We start from the raw sequence: 16,605 nt of genomic DNA, 5'->3' as shown, positions 1-16,605 counted from the left end.
CTCTATGGGCGCTCTAGGTCTCTATGGGGACTCTAGGGCTCCATGGGCACTATAGGGCGCTATGGTCTCTATAGGTCTCTATGGGCGCTATAGGGCGCTATGGTCCCTATAGGTCTCCATGGGGGTCTCCCTTTGTCCCCGCCCTCTTTGTCCCCGCCCTCTTTGTCCCCGCCCTCTTTGTCCCCGCCCCTTTGTCCCCGCCCCCTTTGTCCCCGCCCCATTCCCGGGGCTAAGCGATGGCCGCGCATCGCGTGGGGCGGCGGCAGGGCCGGGCCGGGGGCTCCCCGGGGGGGGGTTCCTTGGGGGGGGGCTCCCCGGGGCGCCCCCCGCCCTCCGCCCGCAGCCCCGCGCTGCAGCGGCGCCCGGCCCGGGCCACGGTCAAGTACAACCGGAGGGAGCTGCAGAGGAGGCTCGATACCGAGAGCTGGATCGACAGCGGGCTGCAGGAGCTGTACCGGGGACGGGTACGGGAACGGGAGAGAACGGGAACGGGATGGGGAGAGAACGGGAACGGAGCGGGGAGGGAACGGGAATGGGAGAGGGGAGAGAACGGGAACGGAGCGGGGAGGGAATGGGAATGGGAGAGGGGAGAGAACGGGAACGGAGCGGGGAGGGAATGGGAACGGAGCGGGGAGGGAACGGGAATGGGAACGGGAGCGGGGAGAGAACAGGAACGGAGCAGGGAGGGAACGGGAATGGGAGAGGGGAGAGAACGGGAACGGGAGGGGGAGAGGACGGGAAGGGGAGCGGGACTGGGGAGCGAACGGGAATGGGGAGAGAACGGGAACGGAGCAGGGAGGGAACGGGAGGGAGAGGGGAGAGAACGGGAACGGAGCGGGGAGAGAAAGGGAACGGAGCGGGGAGAGAACGGGAACGGAGCGGAGAGAGAACGGGAACGGAGCGGGGAGAGAACGGGAACGGGAACGGAGCGGGGAGAGAACGGGAACGGGAGAGGGGAGAGAACGGGAACGGACAGAACGGGAATGGAGCGAGAACGGGATCGGGACTGGGATGGGGAGAGAGAACGGGAACGGGGACAGAACGGGAACGGAGCGAGAACGGGACCGGGATCGGGACCGGGGAGAGAAAGGGAACGGGAGCGAGAACGGGACTGGGAGCGGGGAGAGAACGGGATCGGGACCGGGAGCAATAACGGGACCGGGAACAGGGGTGGGAGTGAGAATGGGACCGGGAGAGAGAACGGGAACGGGAGCCGGGATGGGAGACAGAAAGGGACCGGGGCCAAGAACGGGATCGGGAGCAACAACGGGACCGGGAACAAGGGTGGGAGAGAGAACGGGAGTGGGGGCAAGAATGGGACCGGAACCAGGGGTGGGAGCGATAACGGGAGCGGGAACAAGGGTGGGAGTGATAACGGGACCGGGGCGAGAACGGGAACGGGAACAGGGATGGGGAACGAGAACGGGAGAGGGACCGGGACCGGGGGTGAAAAGGGGACCCAGTGATAACGGGAGCAGGAGCGATAACGGGACCCAGACGGGAGCAACAACGGGACCCGGGGGCTATAACGGGATGCTCAACACCGGGTCCTGGCTGGAGAAAGGATGCTCGGGACCGGGACCGGTTGGACCGGACCATGGCGGGGGACGGGGGGGGGGGGGGGGACGGGAACCAAAGGGGTGCCAGGGATGGGGGCACCATTGGGGACACCGGAGCCCCCCCCCCCACGGCAGGAGCAGGAGATACCGGATGAGGTGAACATCGACGAGCTCCTGGAGCTGGAGACGGACGAGGAGCGAGCCCAAAAGCTGCAGGTTTGGGGGGGGGGGCTTAGATTTGGGGGGGACACGCGTGTTTTGGGGGGGGGGGAACACACACGCGTAACCCCCCCCCCCATCCATGGTTGCATCCATCCCTGCATCCATCCCTGCATCCAGCTCATCCTCAAGTCCTGCAGCGCCGACCCTGAGGTATGCACCTATGGGGAGAGGGGGGGGATGTTTTAAAGTGGGGGGGGGCACACACAAGCAATGGGGGGGGGCACATAAGTTGGAACCCCCCCCTCTATGAAAACACCCCCCCCCCTTTTTTGGTATCTCCCCTTTGGCTCCAAACAGGGCTTTAAAAGGCAAAAACATTCATTGAGGGTTGTGCCCCGGGGAGGGGGGGGGCCTCTTCCTTTTCCGGGGGGGGAGGTAGTTAAAGGAGGGGGGGGTTAATTTAAAGGGGGATGTTAATTAATGGGGGGGGGCACTAATGAATCCCTTACCCCCCCAAAGGACTTCATCCAACAGCTCCTGGTGCAGCTCAAGGGGCTCCCGAAGCAGCAGCTCCTGCAAAGACCCAGCCCCGAGGACCCCCCCCCATAACCGCGGGGGGGGGGCACCCAAAGAGGGGGTACCACCTCCCCCCCAGCACCCGCTGGGCTTGTATTTAACCTCACACCCCCCCCCCCCAATAAACCCTCATTGTGCCGCATGGGTGGGGGTGTGATTGCCCCCCCCCCCAAAATGGGGACCCCCATAATTATGGGAACCCCCCCAAAATATGGGACACTCTCCCCCCCCAAAATGGGACATCCCCAATATATGGCACCCCCCAAAAATGGGACCCCCCCCAAAATGGGACCTCCCAAAATAAGGGGGACCCCCCCAAAAGTGGGAACCCCCGAAAATTGGACCCCCCCCCAAACAATGGGCACCCCCAAAATGTGGCACCCCCCGGATAAGCTTGGGATGCTCCAAATAAATTGGGCCCCACCCCCAAAATATGTCCCCCCTTCCCCCCAATTTGGGGTCGTCCCCCCCCAAAAACCCCTTCAGCTCCATGGGGGGGGGGGGCACACAGGCAGGACCCCCCCTTTTTGTCCCCAGGCCCCCCCCATTTGCGTCATGAGCTCCCCCCCCAGCTGTTGATGGAAGAATCCAGATGTTGGGAACATCTGGCAGGAAGTGCCCCCCCCCCCCCCCCCCGCGGCTCCATTCCATTCCCAGGGGGGGCCCTGCAGGGATCTTGCCCCTCCCCCCCCCAACTCACATCTATGGGGCTAAACTGGGGGGGGGGGGGGCCCCCCAAAACTGCCCCCCCCCCCCCCGGGCTGAATACAATGGGGGGGGGGGGGGTTGCATATGCACCCCATACATCCCTATATGCACCCCATACATGCCTATACACATGCCAACCCCCCCCATTTGCACCCCCAAACCCCCCCATAGGCATCCCATACGTCCCTATATGCACCACCAAACCCACCATATGCACCCCACAACCCCCCCCATACACCCCTATATGCACCCCAAACCCCTCCATATGCATCACATACATCCCTATATGCACCCCATACGCACCCCCAAAACCCCCCACATGGATCCCATACATCCTTATATGCACCCCATACATCCCTATATGCACCCCATACATCCCTATGTGCATCCAACCCCCCCCCATATGCACCCAACCCCTCCATATGCACCCCTATAGGCACCCCATCCACCCATATATGTGCCCCATACACCCCTCTATGCACCCCATCCACCCCATAGGCGTGCATACTCCTATATGCACCCCATACCCTATAGGCACCCCATACACCCCTATACACGCCCCATACACCCCTATATGCACCCCATCCACCCCTATAGGCACCCCTATAGACACCCCTATATGCACCCCATCCACCCCTATATGCGCCCCATACGTCTCTATATGCACCCCATACAACCCTATCTTCACCCCAACCCCCCCATATGAACCCCGACCCCACATATACACCCCTATATGCACCCCATACATCTCTATATACACCCCATACATCTCTATATGCACCCCATTCACCTTGATATGACTCCATACCCCCCATAAGCACCCCATCCACCCCTATACGCGCCCCATACGTCTCTATACGCACCCCATCCACCCCTATAGGCACCCATTCTCTGGGCGCCATTCCCGGTTTTCCAGCCTCGACTCCCACTGGTATTTACACCTTTATTACAATGGCTCTGGAACACCCCCAGAACCCCCCCCCCCACCCCCCTGGTTTGGGGATCCATAGGGAAAACACCACTTCAGACCCAAATTCCTTCTCGGGCCTCTTTCTGGGCCCCCAAATCCCACTTTTCCAGCTGCAAATCCCGCCGGAGCGAAGGAATGGGAGCAGAATAATTTAATGTCAAGAATAGAAACTTTTCCTTCTCTTTTTTTTCCTGCTTTTTGGCTCGTTTTTTTTTTTGGGGGGGGGGGTGGGGGGGTTGGGAAGATCCCATGAATCCCAAAGTGTAAAAATCATGGAATTCCACTAAAAAAGACCACCCAGGAAAGCCGGATGCAACTGGGAAGCCCAATTCCCACCTTTTTAGGGAGGGTTTTTTTCTCCTTCTGGCCCATAGAAAAAGGTGGGAATGGTGGGATTTGGGGCTGAAACGTGGCTTTTTGGGAAGGTGGCGATGCCCAATGGAACATTCCCGGTTTTTCCCCCCCGGGATGCCTTTGATCAGGGATGGTTTGGGATGAGGTGTGTGTGGGGGGAAAGCAGGAAAACGATGGAAAGGCTGCTTCGTAGCACAGAGGAAAACGCTGATTTCTCTTGGAAAACATGGTTTTGGCGGCGGGGTGTGGGGGAAACTCTGGAATTCCGTTGGGAATTCCATCGGGAATGGAGGGGTGTGTGTGTGGGGGGGGTTATATACAGGATCTACGGCTAAAGTGAGCGCTAATGGGCTTAAAATAAATGGCAAAGAACCAAAAGAACACCCCAAATCCCAGAGCGGCGCCGGGAATCGTTGGGAATGGTTGTTGGGAATCGCTGGGAATTCTACTGGCAGAAAGGCGACGCCGTGGGATCAAAGCCCTTGAAGACATCCTTGAGGGAAGCAGCATCCTGCTGCTCGCTGTCCTGGGCCGGGCTATTCCCGGCAAAGGGGCTGCCGGCTCCGGATTTGGAGCTCTGTTTCACCATCCCATAGACAGGGGGGACCGGGAGGTTATGGACACCGGGATGGGGAGCACCGGGATCGGCGGCGTTCCCGGCGGCTTTGGGACGAGGGCGGTTGTAGCTGTTGTACCTGTCCGTAGCGGATTCGCCGCCTCCTTTCTCGGCGTCGGGTTGTTCCAGAGCGGAACGCCGGACAAAAAGGGGTTCCTTGGCTTTGGAGGGGGGTTTCCCACATTCCGAAGCCTTGGAAGATCCCTCGGGAAGAGGCTCGGAGGCTTTGCCACCCGAGTTGGGAGTTCTGGGATCGTAGAGGCTGATGGCGCTGAGGACGCTGCTCTGCCCGGTGCCCGTCAGGAGCCGGGGGTCATAGGGAGCAATGGCCGGAGCGGTTGCTTCCCCTCCCGGAGCGGGATCCGTCGGTTTGGAAGCTCGGGATGGGGCCGGATCCATGGATTTCTGAAGCCTGGGATCGGCGGGAGCTTTGCGCACGCGGGGGTCGCTGGGTTTGTCGCTCTGGGGGCTCCCCCCCGCCGACACCGTCTTTAGGATCCGGGAAAGGAGCTCGAAATCCGGGAGCCCCGATCCCGAGGAATTGGCGTCTCCCGGCGCGCTTCCCGCTCGGGATTGCCTGGGATCCGATAGGGAGGCTTGGGATCTGTTGAGGCGAGGATCCAGGGCGGGCATGGCTTGGAGGGCGGCCGGCACGGGGATGAATTCCTGCTTTGGGATAGGGAGCGGGATGAGATCCTCGGGGCTCCATAGGATCATGCGGGCGAAGTTGGGCTTGTTGAGGACCACGTCCTTCTTGATGTGGCTGAACTGTTGGAGCTGGGAGCGCGGATCCCGCAGGGAATGGCCGGGAAGAGCATCCAAGGGGATACTGATGGGCTTATCCCGCAGGGCCCGTTCCCCTTCCTCGTCGTCGGGAAGCAGGGGGGGCTTCTGCCCGCTGGAATGAGGCTCGGGTTTGGGAACGGCGGAGGGAATGTGGCGGGCGAGGCGGGGGTCCGAGGGGCCCGGTTCTCCGGAGGGATCGGCATTCCGGGAGAGGCGCGGATCCCGGAGGCGAGGATCGGCCGGGCGGGAGCTGCTCCCGGCCTGTCCTTTGTGCGGGCGGGCGGCATTCCCGGAGCTCTGCTGCCGTAGGGATTTGAGGATGGAGGTGACGCTGCTTCCGCCCTCGTCCTCGTCGCTGGAATACCAGTTCCCGGGATCGCCTGGTGGGACAAGGAGGAGGAGGAGGAGGAGGAGATGAAGGGAGGCACGGGGGAAGCACAAGCCCTGATCCCAAAATCCAAGAAGCCCCTCTCCTTTCCCTTTCCCTCTTCCTCTCCCTTTCCCTTTTCCCTTTCCCTCTCCCTCTCCTTTTCCCTTCCCCTCTTCCTTTCCCTCTTTTTCCTTTCCTTCTCCTTTTCTTTTTCCCTTTCCCTCTCCTTTTCCCTTTCCCTCTTTCCTTTTCCCTCTCCCTTTCCCTCTCTTTTCCCTTTCCCTCTCCCTCTCCTTTTCCTTTCCCCTCTTCCTTTCCCTCTTTTCCCTTTCCCTCTTCCTTTCCCTCTCCTTTTCCCTTTCCCTCTTTCCTTTTCCCTCTCCCTTTCCCTCTCTTTTCCCTCTCCCTCTCCTTTTCCTTTTCTCTCTTCCTTTCCCTCTTTTCCCTTTCCTTCTTCCTTTCCCTCTTTTCCCTTCCCCCTCTTCCTTTCCCTTTCCCTCTTCCTCTCCATATCCCTTCCTCTTCCTCTCCCTTTCCCTCTCCCTCTTTTCCCTTTCCCTCTTCCTCTCCCTTTCCCTCTTCCTCTCCCTTTCCCTCTTCCTTTCCCTCTTCCTCTCCCTTCCCTTTTCCCTCTCCCTTTCCCTCTTCCTCTCCCTTTCCCTCTCCTCTCCCTTTCCCTCTCCCCTCCCTTTCCCTTTCCCTCTTCCTTTCCCTCTCCTCTCCCTTTCCCTTTCCCTCCCTTTCCCTCTTCCTTTCCCCCTCCCTCTCCCCCCTTCCCACACCACACTCCACTCCCACTCCAGTCAGCGCTTCCCACTCTTCCAGCTCCTCTCCCTCCCCTTGGGACAACCCCCCCCCCCCCCATTCCTCCTCTTTCCCTCCAGATCCACATTCTCCCCCCATGGATCCGAGCGGAAAACCTCCCCTTTTCCCACTTGCCTTCCTCGTTCTCCCGCTCCTGCTTGCTGCTCTCCAGCCTCCGAGCCCTCTCCTCCTCCTCCTGCTGCTTCTGCTGGATGCGCAGGTAAAGAGCCCTCTGTGCCGAGGGCAGGAAGTCGGGAATGCTGCCCGGAGGCTTGGCCAAGCCGGGGGGGCCTCCTTCACACAGGGCCTCGGGATCCAAGGAGGGATCAGGGAACATGTGCTCTCCTGGGGGCCCTTCCAGCTCCTCGTAGCCTCCGTAGTCATCTGCTGAGGAGAAGAGAATCCAAGGAGAAGCAAATCCCATCAATACCCCCCCCCAACTCCTTTTTCCTGCTCAGCATCCCGGGAATATCCCCCTCTCCGCCCCTCGGGATGTACCTGGGTCTCCCATCATTCCATGATCCATCTCCAGCCCTTCCTGCTGCTGGTAAAAGTTATCATAGAAGCCTTGGCCGGGTGGACCGGGGGGCATCATTCCGGAATGTGGGGAATCATCCGGCCCATAGGGCATCATGGGGGGGCCAGGACCCATGGGGGGGCCGGGATTCATCCCAGGGCCCATGGGCATGTCCGGGTGCATATCCGGGTGCATGTCCGGGTGCATATCCGGATGCATGTCAGGATGCATGTCGGGATGCATGTCCGGATGCATATCCGGGTGCATGTCGGGGTGCATGGGTCCAGGCCCCATCGGTCCTGGGGGTCCTCCTGGTCCAGGGAATCTCGGGGGGGGAGGACCTGGGTGCCTGGAAAACAAAGGAAAACGTGGAGGGATGGACTCTGATGGGCTGGGATGATCCCCATGGGAATCGTGGGGGTGGTGGGACACAGGCTGGATGGAGAAGGTTTGGTACCCAAGGCCATGTTCCCTATGGAAGTTGTCCCCCTCACTAAGAGGATGGAGAAGGTTTGGTACCCAAGGCCACATTCCCTATGGAAGTTGTCCCCCTCACTAAGAGGATGGAGAACGTTTGGTACCCAAGGCCACATTCCCTATGGAAATTGTCCCCTCACTATGAGGATGGAGAAGGTTTGGTACCCAAGGCCACATTCCCTATGGAAATTGTCCCCTCACTATGAGGATGGAGAACGTTTGGTACCCAAGGCCACGTTCCCTATGGAAATTGTCCCCTCACTAAGAGGATGGAGAAGGTTTGGTACCCAAGGCCACATTCCCTATGGAATATGTCCCCTCACTATGAGGATGGAGAAGGTTTGGTACCCAAGGCCACGTTCCCTATGGAAGTTGTCCCCTCACTAAGAGGATGGAGAACGTTTGGTACCCAAGGCCACATTCCCTATGGAATATGTCCCCTCACTAAGAGGATGGAGAAGGTTTGGTACCCAAGGCCACGTTCCCTATGGAAATTGTCCCCTCACTATGAGGATGGAGAAGGTTTGGTACCCAAGGCCACGTTCCCTATGGAAGTTGTCCCCCTCACTAAGAGGATGGAGAAGGTTTGGTACCCAAGGCCACGTTCCCTAAGGAAGATGCCCTTCCCCATGGATCTGTCGGAGCATTCCCTGCCTCCAGCATGGATCCAAGCCCCTGGGGGCCATGGGGGGTGTGTGGGGGGGATGCTCAGCACCAACCTGACTCCCAGCTTCTCTGCCAGCTGCCCCGTGGGCCTCACCACGATCTCAAACAGTGATGGGATCTTCTTGTACATGTCCTGCTGCTGGGGGGACAGTGGCTCATGCATGGGGGGGGGCAGCTGCGGCCCCGGGGGGGGCAACGGAGGCGGGGGAGGCGGGGGGGGACCCCCAGGCATCGGCCTCCCATTGGGAGACGTTGGGGCTGGGGGGCCGGGAGGCCGGGGGGGGGTTGGGAGCAGCCCGACCCCCGGGGGGGGTTTGGGGAGGGGGTTGATTCCTTGTTTCTTGAGCTCTTCCACTTCCTTCTCGTCCTCGGCGCCTGCTTCCGCGTCATCAGCCAGCATCTGGGATGGGAAGGGGGGGGGGAGTGATTCCTGGCATTCCCAAGGTTGGGAAGCAGAGGGGGGGGGAAAGACCAGCAGTGTCTCCCGGTACCTTATCCAGCAGCTCCCGGGTCTCCTCGGTGAGGGGCTCGTGGGAGAACATGCAGTCGTCCCCGTTGATGCAGTTGCCCGTGGTGTGGAAGAGCTTACACGGGAAGTCCCGTGCTGGGAGTCAAGGAAAATCCCAAGGGATGCTCCTGCTACGCGTGGATTTACAACAGCACCCCCCCCCCCATTTCCCTTCCTTTTCCTTCCAACCCTGTTTCCCTTCCTTTTCCTTCCACACCATTTCCCTTCCTTTTCCTTCCACCCCATTTCCCTTCCTTTTCCTTCCAAATCCCCATTTCCCTTCCTTTTCCTTCCAAATCCCCATTTCCCTTCCTTTTCCTTCCACCCCCCCCCATTTCCCTTCCTTTTCCTTCCAAATCCCCCTTTCCCTTCCTTTTCCTTCCACCCCCCCCGTTTCCCTTCCTTTTCCTTCCAAATCCCCATTTCCCTTCCTTTTCCTTCCAAATCCCCATTTCCCTTCCTTTTCCTTCCAAATCCCCATTTCCCTTCCTTTTCCTTCCACCCCCCCCATTTCCCTTCCTTTTCCTTCCAACCCCCCCCCCATTTCCCTTCCTTTTCCTTCCACCCCCCCCCGTTTCCCTTCCTTTTCCTTCCAAATCCCCATTTCCCTTCCTTTTCCTTCCAAACCCCCCTTGTTTCCACCAGGACGAGCGGCGCATCGGGGTTCCCCTTGCTCCCTGCGCCTCCTTGCAGGCCGAATCCCATAGGATATCGTGCATGTAGGGGCAGTTCTCAGCCCGGGCACAGTACCCGGTGATGTAGAACTTGCAGAGCTCCCGTTTCTTTGGCAGTTCAATGTCGTGGCTGAAGTTGCAGTGGTCGCCCTAAGGAGGAAGAGGAGGTGATGCCGGAGCAGCCACGGCATTCCATGGCCGTATCCCTCGGGATGCTCCGGGTTTTTTTCCCTTACCCAGGTGCAGCGACCCTCCACGAAGTACTTGCAGATCACTTTGCCCTTCTTGTCTGCCTGCTGGTGGGGTTTGTCGTGGTCGTTGCGGCGGTAATTCCCACCGCCGTCCTATGGGAAGCACGGCATTCCAGAGGGAATTGGAAACGGGAAGCAGCAGGGAGAAGATCCCACAGGGATGTCTCCCAAAGGGAACGCCACCGGGATTTGGGATGAAAAAGGGAGGGACCTGTTGGACAAGCTGCCCCTTGGAGCTGGGGCAGCTTTGGGGCTGCTGGGAGGACCCATTGGGGATTCCCTTGGGAATGGGGCTGGATTTAGAGCATCCCGATGGAGGGAGCAGGAACCCAGGCACTCACCCCCATGTCCTCGTCGTAGTAATCATCCTCTTCGTTCATGCCACCACCTTTCCCCATCCCGCTCCTGTTCCCACCTCGGCCCCGGCCTCGGCCCATCCCTTTGTTCCCTCTTCCTCTGGGACCACGGCCACGGCCTCGGTTCAAACCTGAAACACATCCACTGGGATCTCATTCCAATCCTTGTGGAGAGAGGAGGGAATGGAATGGGAATGGAAAGGGAAAGGGAAAGGAAGAAGGGAAGGGAATTGAAGGGAAGGAAAGGGAAGGGGAAAGGGAAGGGAAGGGAAGGAAGGGAAAGGGAAGGAAGGGAAGGGAAGGGAAGGGAAGGGAAGGGAAGGGAAGGGAAGGGAAGGGAAGGGAAGGGAAGGGAAGGGAAGGGAAGGGAAGGGAAGGGAAGGGAAGGGAAGGGAAGGGAAGGGAAGGGGAAGAAAGGGAAGGGAAGGGAAGGGAAGGGAAGGGAAGGGAAGGGAAGGGAAAGGGAAGGGAAGGGAAAGGGAAGGAAGGGAAAGGGAAGGAAGGGAAGGGAAGGGAAGGGAAGGGAAGTGAAAGGGAAGGGAAGGGGGAAGGGCAGGGCAGGCTCCCCTCACCCCGGCCGCGGCTCTCCTTGCTCCTGCGGTACTGGTTGAGCTCTTTCATGTAGTCATCCTCATCCATGGGCTCCTCGGCGTCGCAGTACTGCAGGGCAGGAAGGCAGGAGCGTGAGGGAGCCGGGATCATTCCCAGGCTCCCGTGGATCCCATTGGGAAGTCGAGCTCACCTCCATCTCCTCCTCGTACATCTCCTCCTCCTCCTCTGGGTGCTCGCCCCGGCCCCGGCCCCGGCTGCCCCGGCCCAGGCCCCGGCCTCGCATCCCACCACGGCCGCCTCGGCCCCGGTACCCACGGCCCCGGCCCCGGCCTCCTGCGGATACAGGGATGGGTTAGGTTGGGATGGGCTTCATCCCATCGGGAAGCACGACAAGAAGCCATGGGAATAGCAGGAATGGGATCCGACAGGCCCGGTTCTGAGGGCATCCCCTTTGAGGCTGCCCAAAGGATGGATGTGGGAGAAGCCAAAGGGATCTGAACCCCCCCCCCATCCCATCAAGGTTATCCAGGGACATCACAACGGGACCAGGCTCCATCCCAAAGGGTTTTCATAGGATCATGGAATGGTTTGGGTTGGAAAAGAGCTTAAAAGCTCATCCACGGGCAGCGATGCTCCAACCTGGCCCTCGATGGGGATGAGGCATCCCAAACCTTCCCCATTTAACCCATCCCAGCGTGCCATAGGGAAGAGCTTCCCGATATCCTATCCCAGGGATGCACCTCGGCCACGGTGGGAGCCCTCCTTGACCCTCCGGTACTGGTTGAGCTCCTTCACGAAGTCATCGTAGTCCTCCTTGCCCAGCTCTTCATCCTCCTCTCCCTCGTACTGAGCGTATTCCTCGTTCTCATAGTCCTCATACATGCCATAGCTCTTGCTTTCCAGCTTGGAATAACTCTTCTTGGGCATGGGAGCACCGTGAGAGGACGGATACTGCTGGTGGGACTTTGGGAAAAGGCAAAGAGTTAGCGAGGAAAGAGGGAATCCCATCAATTCCCGATGCAAACCGAACCTAGGGAAGAGGAAGCAGGTGGCAGGGGTTGGATAGGGAGCAGCTCCTGCTTCCCATGGGATACTCACGGATGCATAGGGAGGGCTGTATTCCCGGTACTTCCTATGGCTTTTCTCCCCAGGGCTGAAGTCCGAGTCCTCGCTGTAGTCCGAGAAGTCATCGCTGGAAGACGCGTGGCGCTGCGGGATGGGACACAGGGAAGCTCATCCCGGATCAGCTCCGGGATCCGGCCTCTTTCCCCCCTTCTCCCGGGGCTCTTTGGGATGCTCACATTGCCATGGAGTCATGGATTTGGGGTGGAAGGGACCTGAAAGCTCATCCTGTTCCTGCCACGGATGGGGTATCCAAACCTTCTCCATCAACCCATCCCTGTACCCCACCACCCTCACAGGGAACAGCTTCCCAATATCCCATTCCCCCTCGTGTCCCATTCCATGCCCAAAACCCCTCTCTGGGTTTCCTGTAGCCTCTTTTAAGCACTGGGAGCCGCTCCAGCTCTCCCAGCCTTTCCTTATCACATCCCTTGTGCTTCCCACGTTCCAAACTGGGAGGCTGGGATAGAGAACCCCTTGTTTTCTCCGGGCTCTGTTCCCTCGCACGGACAAAGGAATGCCGCAGCATCGTTATCCCGCACGCTGTATCCCAAAATAAAGCCAGGAGATGGGAGATTCCCGGAAGATTCCCAACGTTCCACTCACCTTGTGCTTGGATTTCCTCTTCTTCTTGGATCTCCTCTTCTCCTTCTCCCTCTCTTTCCGGCGCTTCCTCTTCATGCGCCGATGGGATTTCTCCTCCTCCGAGTCGCTGTGGTGCTTTTCCCCCTTCTCCTTCCGACCCCGTTCCTGGGATTCGGTGGCATCCTGAGCTTCCTCCCCTCCATCGTCCTCCAGCTCGCCTTCCTCCAGCTCCCCATCCTCCCTGCAGAGCAGGAACAGGGATAATGAGCATGGAAAACAGCTCCCGCATTCCCAGGATGGATGCTGGTGGTCCAGGACAAGGATAGCACTGTTATTCCTTAGGGAAGAGGGGGAAACAACGAATCCCAAACGTCCTCAAGAGAATTCCCGGAGCCCCATCCATGAAATTCCAATCTGGAATGGGCCCCAAGAGACTCTGCATGGCCTTGGAGTGGATTAAGCATGGAATATGCAGGAATTCTGTCTGCTCCCATGGGTTTTCCTCCTCTCCCAACAGGACCCAGGTTGTTGCAGTGGGATTGAAACCCGGGGGGGGGGGGGGATCCTCATCCTTTTCCTTCTCCTTTTCCTACTCCTTTTCCTTCTCCTGCATAGGGAATGAAGCCACACAAGCTCATGGACACAGCCTCGTTCATCCCCGGCTGCGGATCGGGAATGCCGGGAATACCGGTGCGGTTCCAGAACCAAGCAGATACACCTGGTTGGGAAGAGCTCCCATCCCTGGAAAACAACTGGGAATGGGGCTGGATTTCAGGCAGACAAAGCAGGAATCCCCCTTCCATGGGGGGAACTGGGGCCTGCTGGAGCGGGCTTGGAATTCCAGGCTTTGAATCCCAGGAATGCAAAGCACGAAGTGAGGGGGGGGGGGGGGAGGCAGTGGGAAGTTGCTGATGGAGCTGGATGAGGAGGGATAAGGCGGGGGGGAAGCACCTGGATTTGATGGGATCAAACAGCATCAGGCTGGGAAAACCCAAGCATTGGCCCTAAATGCCGGAGCTCAAGGTGACAGGGAGCATTCCCAACTCTCTGCTCCCTATCCCAGGGCTGGGAATTGGGGCTGGCTCCTGCTCTGTATTCCCAATTTTCCTTAGGCTTAGGGTTACCACCAGAGCCAGGTCCCCCTCACAAAAGCCTGGATTATCCCAAGCTGATCCCAAAGGGCCTGAGCTCTCCATCTGAGGTTTCATTCCCATTGGGGAATTCCCAAAGGGAGATGCCTTTTGCCCACTCCTCCTCCTGCCATCCCTAATTCCAAGCCCCATTTATCCTTAGGGAAGCTTCCCAGCTCTCTCTCCTCCCAGCTGGAGCTTCCTTAGGAAATGTGCTTCCAGGCTGGCTCTTTCCCATTGCTCCTATGAAATCCTAACACGGAACTGGACGCACTGGCACCGGGATACATCCCAGTTCCTGGAATAACACCCAATTCCAGGGCCTGGGCTTTGCTTGAACCTGGCCCTACAAAGCTTCGGCCCAACAAGCCTTGGGAAAGGAAATCCAGGGAATGGAAGGATCCCGATAGGGATCTGTGCTGGGATACAGAGGAGTGGCTCCATAGGGATCCTGAGCACCAGGAAGAGCTGGGAATGGCACCAGGAAAAGGCCTGGAGAAGAAGTTGTGCCTCCTCCTGCTCCTGTTTAACCCTATGGAACCATCCACCATGGATCCACCTAGGAATTCCTGATGCCAGCAGCAATTCCTGCTTTGCCAAGGGGGAAAAGAATCCCGAATTCCCTGGCAAAGCTCAGGCCTGGAAGGAGCAGGGCCCTGAAAAGCTGGGATAAAAAGGCAGGAAAGCCAATCCCTGGCTGTTGTTTGAGGCGGAAATCCCTCTGGAATGCCATGGGATCCGCGTGTTTGCAAGGGATGGAGCCCCCTTTTCCCATCTTTTCTTAGGGAGCAAACCATCACCGTGTGCTTAGGGGGAACACTGGGAATTGCCCCCCCCCCCCAAATGGGAAAGGGGGAAGTGGGGCAGGAACGTGTGCTTTGGGCAGCCAGGGAATCCCAAATCCCATAAAGTGGAAGGGAAAAAGAGGGAATTCCCAGCCCTGGGAGTGGTGTTTGACCTGGGATGGTGTGAGGGGACCGGCTTGGGCAAAGGTGGGGTACAACGAGGGAATGGCATCGGGATGCTCCCGGTTTTCCTTGGATCCGATCTGATCCATGGGGATGGGGGGGGGGATGTGTGATGACGTTTGGGAACAGTGCTTTGCCACCTTTTTTGTTGCTTTTTTGACACTTTTTGGAGTGATTTTAACCAAACTTTGTGACTTTTTTGGCTTTTTTTTCTTCCAGGCCAAAGGCTGGAGCAGCCTCTTTGGGAGGGAGCGGAGGTGGGAATGTCGCGACGGGCACGATTTTTGGGGGGGAAAGTGTGCTTTTGGTCACTTTGGGGCTTTGAAACAGTCACATTGAAGATCTAAAGACTGGGGGGGGGGAACGACATGGGACCAATGCGGTGCTTCCACACTGGGGGCCTGTGGAGGAGCTTGGGGGTTACTCATGGGATATCCATGGATTACTCATACATTACTCATGGTTACTCATAGGATACTCATGGATACTCATAGATTACTCATGGGTTACTTATGGATCACTCATAGGTTACTCATGGATTACTTATGGATCACTCATGGGTTACTTATGGATCACTCACAGGTTACTCATTGATTACTCATGGGTTACTTATGGATTACTCATGTATACGTTCCTCGTGGATTACTCATAGATCACTCATGGATACTCACAGGTTACTTATAGGTTACTCATGGGTTACTTATGGATCACTCACAGGTTACTCATTGATTACTCATGGGTTACTTATGGATTACTCATGTATAGGTTCCTCGTGGATTACTCATAGATCACTCATGGATACTCACAGGTTACTTATGGATTACTCATGGATACTCATGGGTTAATCATGGATCACTCATAGGTTCCTTGTGGATTACTTATGGGTCACTCATGGGTTCCTCAGGTTACTAATGGGGTTCTCATAGGTTCCTCATGGGTTACTCATGGATCACTCATAGGTGACTTATGGATCACTCACAGGTTACTCATTGATTACTCATGGGTTACTTATGGATTACTCATGTATACGTTACTCGTGGATTACTCATAGGTTACTCATGGATCACTCATAGGTTACTTATGGATCACTCACAGGTTACTCATTGATTACTCATGGGTTACTTATGGATTACTCATGTATACATTCCTCGTGGATTACTCATAGGTTACTCATAGATCACTCATGGATACTCACAGATTACTTATAGGTTACTCATGGGTTACTTATGGATCACTCACAGGTTACTCATTGATTACTCATGGGTTACTTATGGATTACTCATGTATAGGTTCCTCGTGGATTACTCATAGATCACTCATGGATACTCACAGGTTACTAATGGATTACTCATGGATACTCATGTATCACTCATAGGTTCCTTGTGGATTACTTATGGGTCACTCATGGGTTCCTCAGGTTACTAATGGGGTTCTCATAGGTTCCTCATGGGTTACTCATGGATCACTCACAGGTTCCTTGTGGATTACTTATGGGTCACTCATGGGTTCCTCAGGTTACTAATGGGTTTCTCATAGGTTCCTCATGGATCACTCATAGGTTCCTCAAGTTACTAATGGGTTTCTCATAGGTTACTCATGGATTACTCATAGGTTACTCGTGGATTACTCATAGGTTCCTCAGGTTACTAATGGGTTCCTCATGTATCACTTACAGGTTCCTCATGGGCTACTCACAGGTTCCTCATGGGTTACTCAGTGCTGGGAAGAGGCAGGAAAAGCTCCCATTGCCTGATTCAAGCCAAAGCACTTGGCTTCCCCATAGGAACAAACCACTCTGTGCTGCTCCAAGGGGGAGTGGTGGGGAAGGCAGAAACTTCCCTCTCTGCTTCCCTATGGATCTGTATCTACCTCTTCCCACCCCCCACACCCCCCC

General features: G+C 57.4%; 2 protein-coding genes across 3 annotated transcripts; one reads left to right on the top strand and one right to left on the bottom strand.

Moving 5' to 3' along the window:
* The first annotated feature begins 214 nt into the window (after window positions 1-214).
* LOC134155206 (protein phosphatase 1 regulatory subunit 14A-like) lies at window positions 215-2,439 on the top strand. 2 transcript variants are annotated; one of them, XM_062602125.1, is made up of 4 exons: window positions 215-464; window positions 1,695-1,775; window positions 1,899-1,931; window positions 2,241-2,439. In XM_062602125.1, exons 1-4 carry the CDS (start codon window positions 237-239, stop codon window positions 2,328-2,330), a joined length of 432 nt encoding a protein of 143 aa, XP_062458109.1. In that variant the 5' UTR covers window positions 215-236; the 3' UTR covers window positions 2,331-2,439. The 2 variants fall into 2 exon arrangements, with proteins under 2 accessions (XP_062458109.1, XP_062458110.1); XM_062602126.1 differs by lacking the exon at window positions 1,899-1,931.
* Window positions 2,440-4,666: 2,227 nt separating this feature from the next.
* Window positions 4,667-16,395, bottom strand: ZC3H4 (zinc finger CCCH-type containing 4). Its single transcript, XM_062602128.1, has 14 exons — window positions 16,385-16,395; window positions 12,635-12,950; window positions 12,005-12,115; window positions 11,647-11,869; window positions 11,097-11,239; window positions 10,927-11,014; window positions 10,340-10,485; window positions 9,984-10,091; window positions 9,781-9,897; window positions 9,057-9,161; window positions 8,619-8,965; window positions 7,404-7,771; window positions 7,041-7,289; window positions 4,667-6,111 (listed from the first exon to the last, which is right to left on the bottom strand). The coding sequence occupies exons 1-14, from the start codon at window positions 16,393-16,395 to the stop codon at window positions 4,775-4,777; spliced, it is 3,669 nt and encodes a 1,222-aa protein (XP_062458112.1). The 3' UTR covers window positions 4,667-4,774.
* Between the last annotated feature and the right edge of the window lie 210 nt (window positions 16,396-16,605).

This window comes from Pezoporus occidentalis, unplaced genomic scaffold, assembly GCF_034315485.1.
Source record: "Pezoporus occidentalis ecotype Australia unplaced genomic scaffold, CSIRO_AGI_Poc_V1 ctg756, whole genome shotgun sequence".
NCBI lineage: Eukaryota > Metazoa > Chordata > Aves > Psittaciformes > Psittacidae > Pezoporus > Pezoporus occidentalis.
The sequence above is the reverse complement of the archived record's forward strand: the minus strand, read 5'-3'. Positions and strand labels throughout refer to the sequence as shown.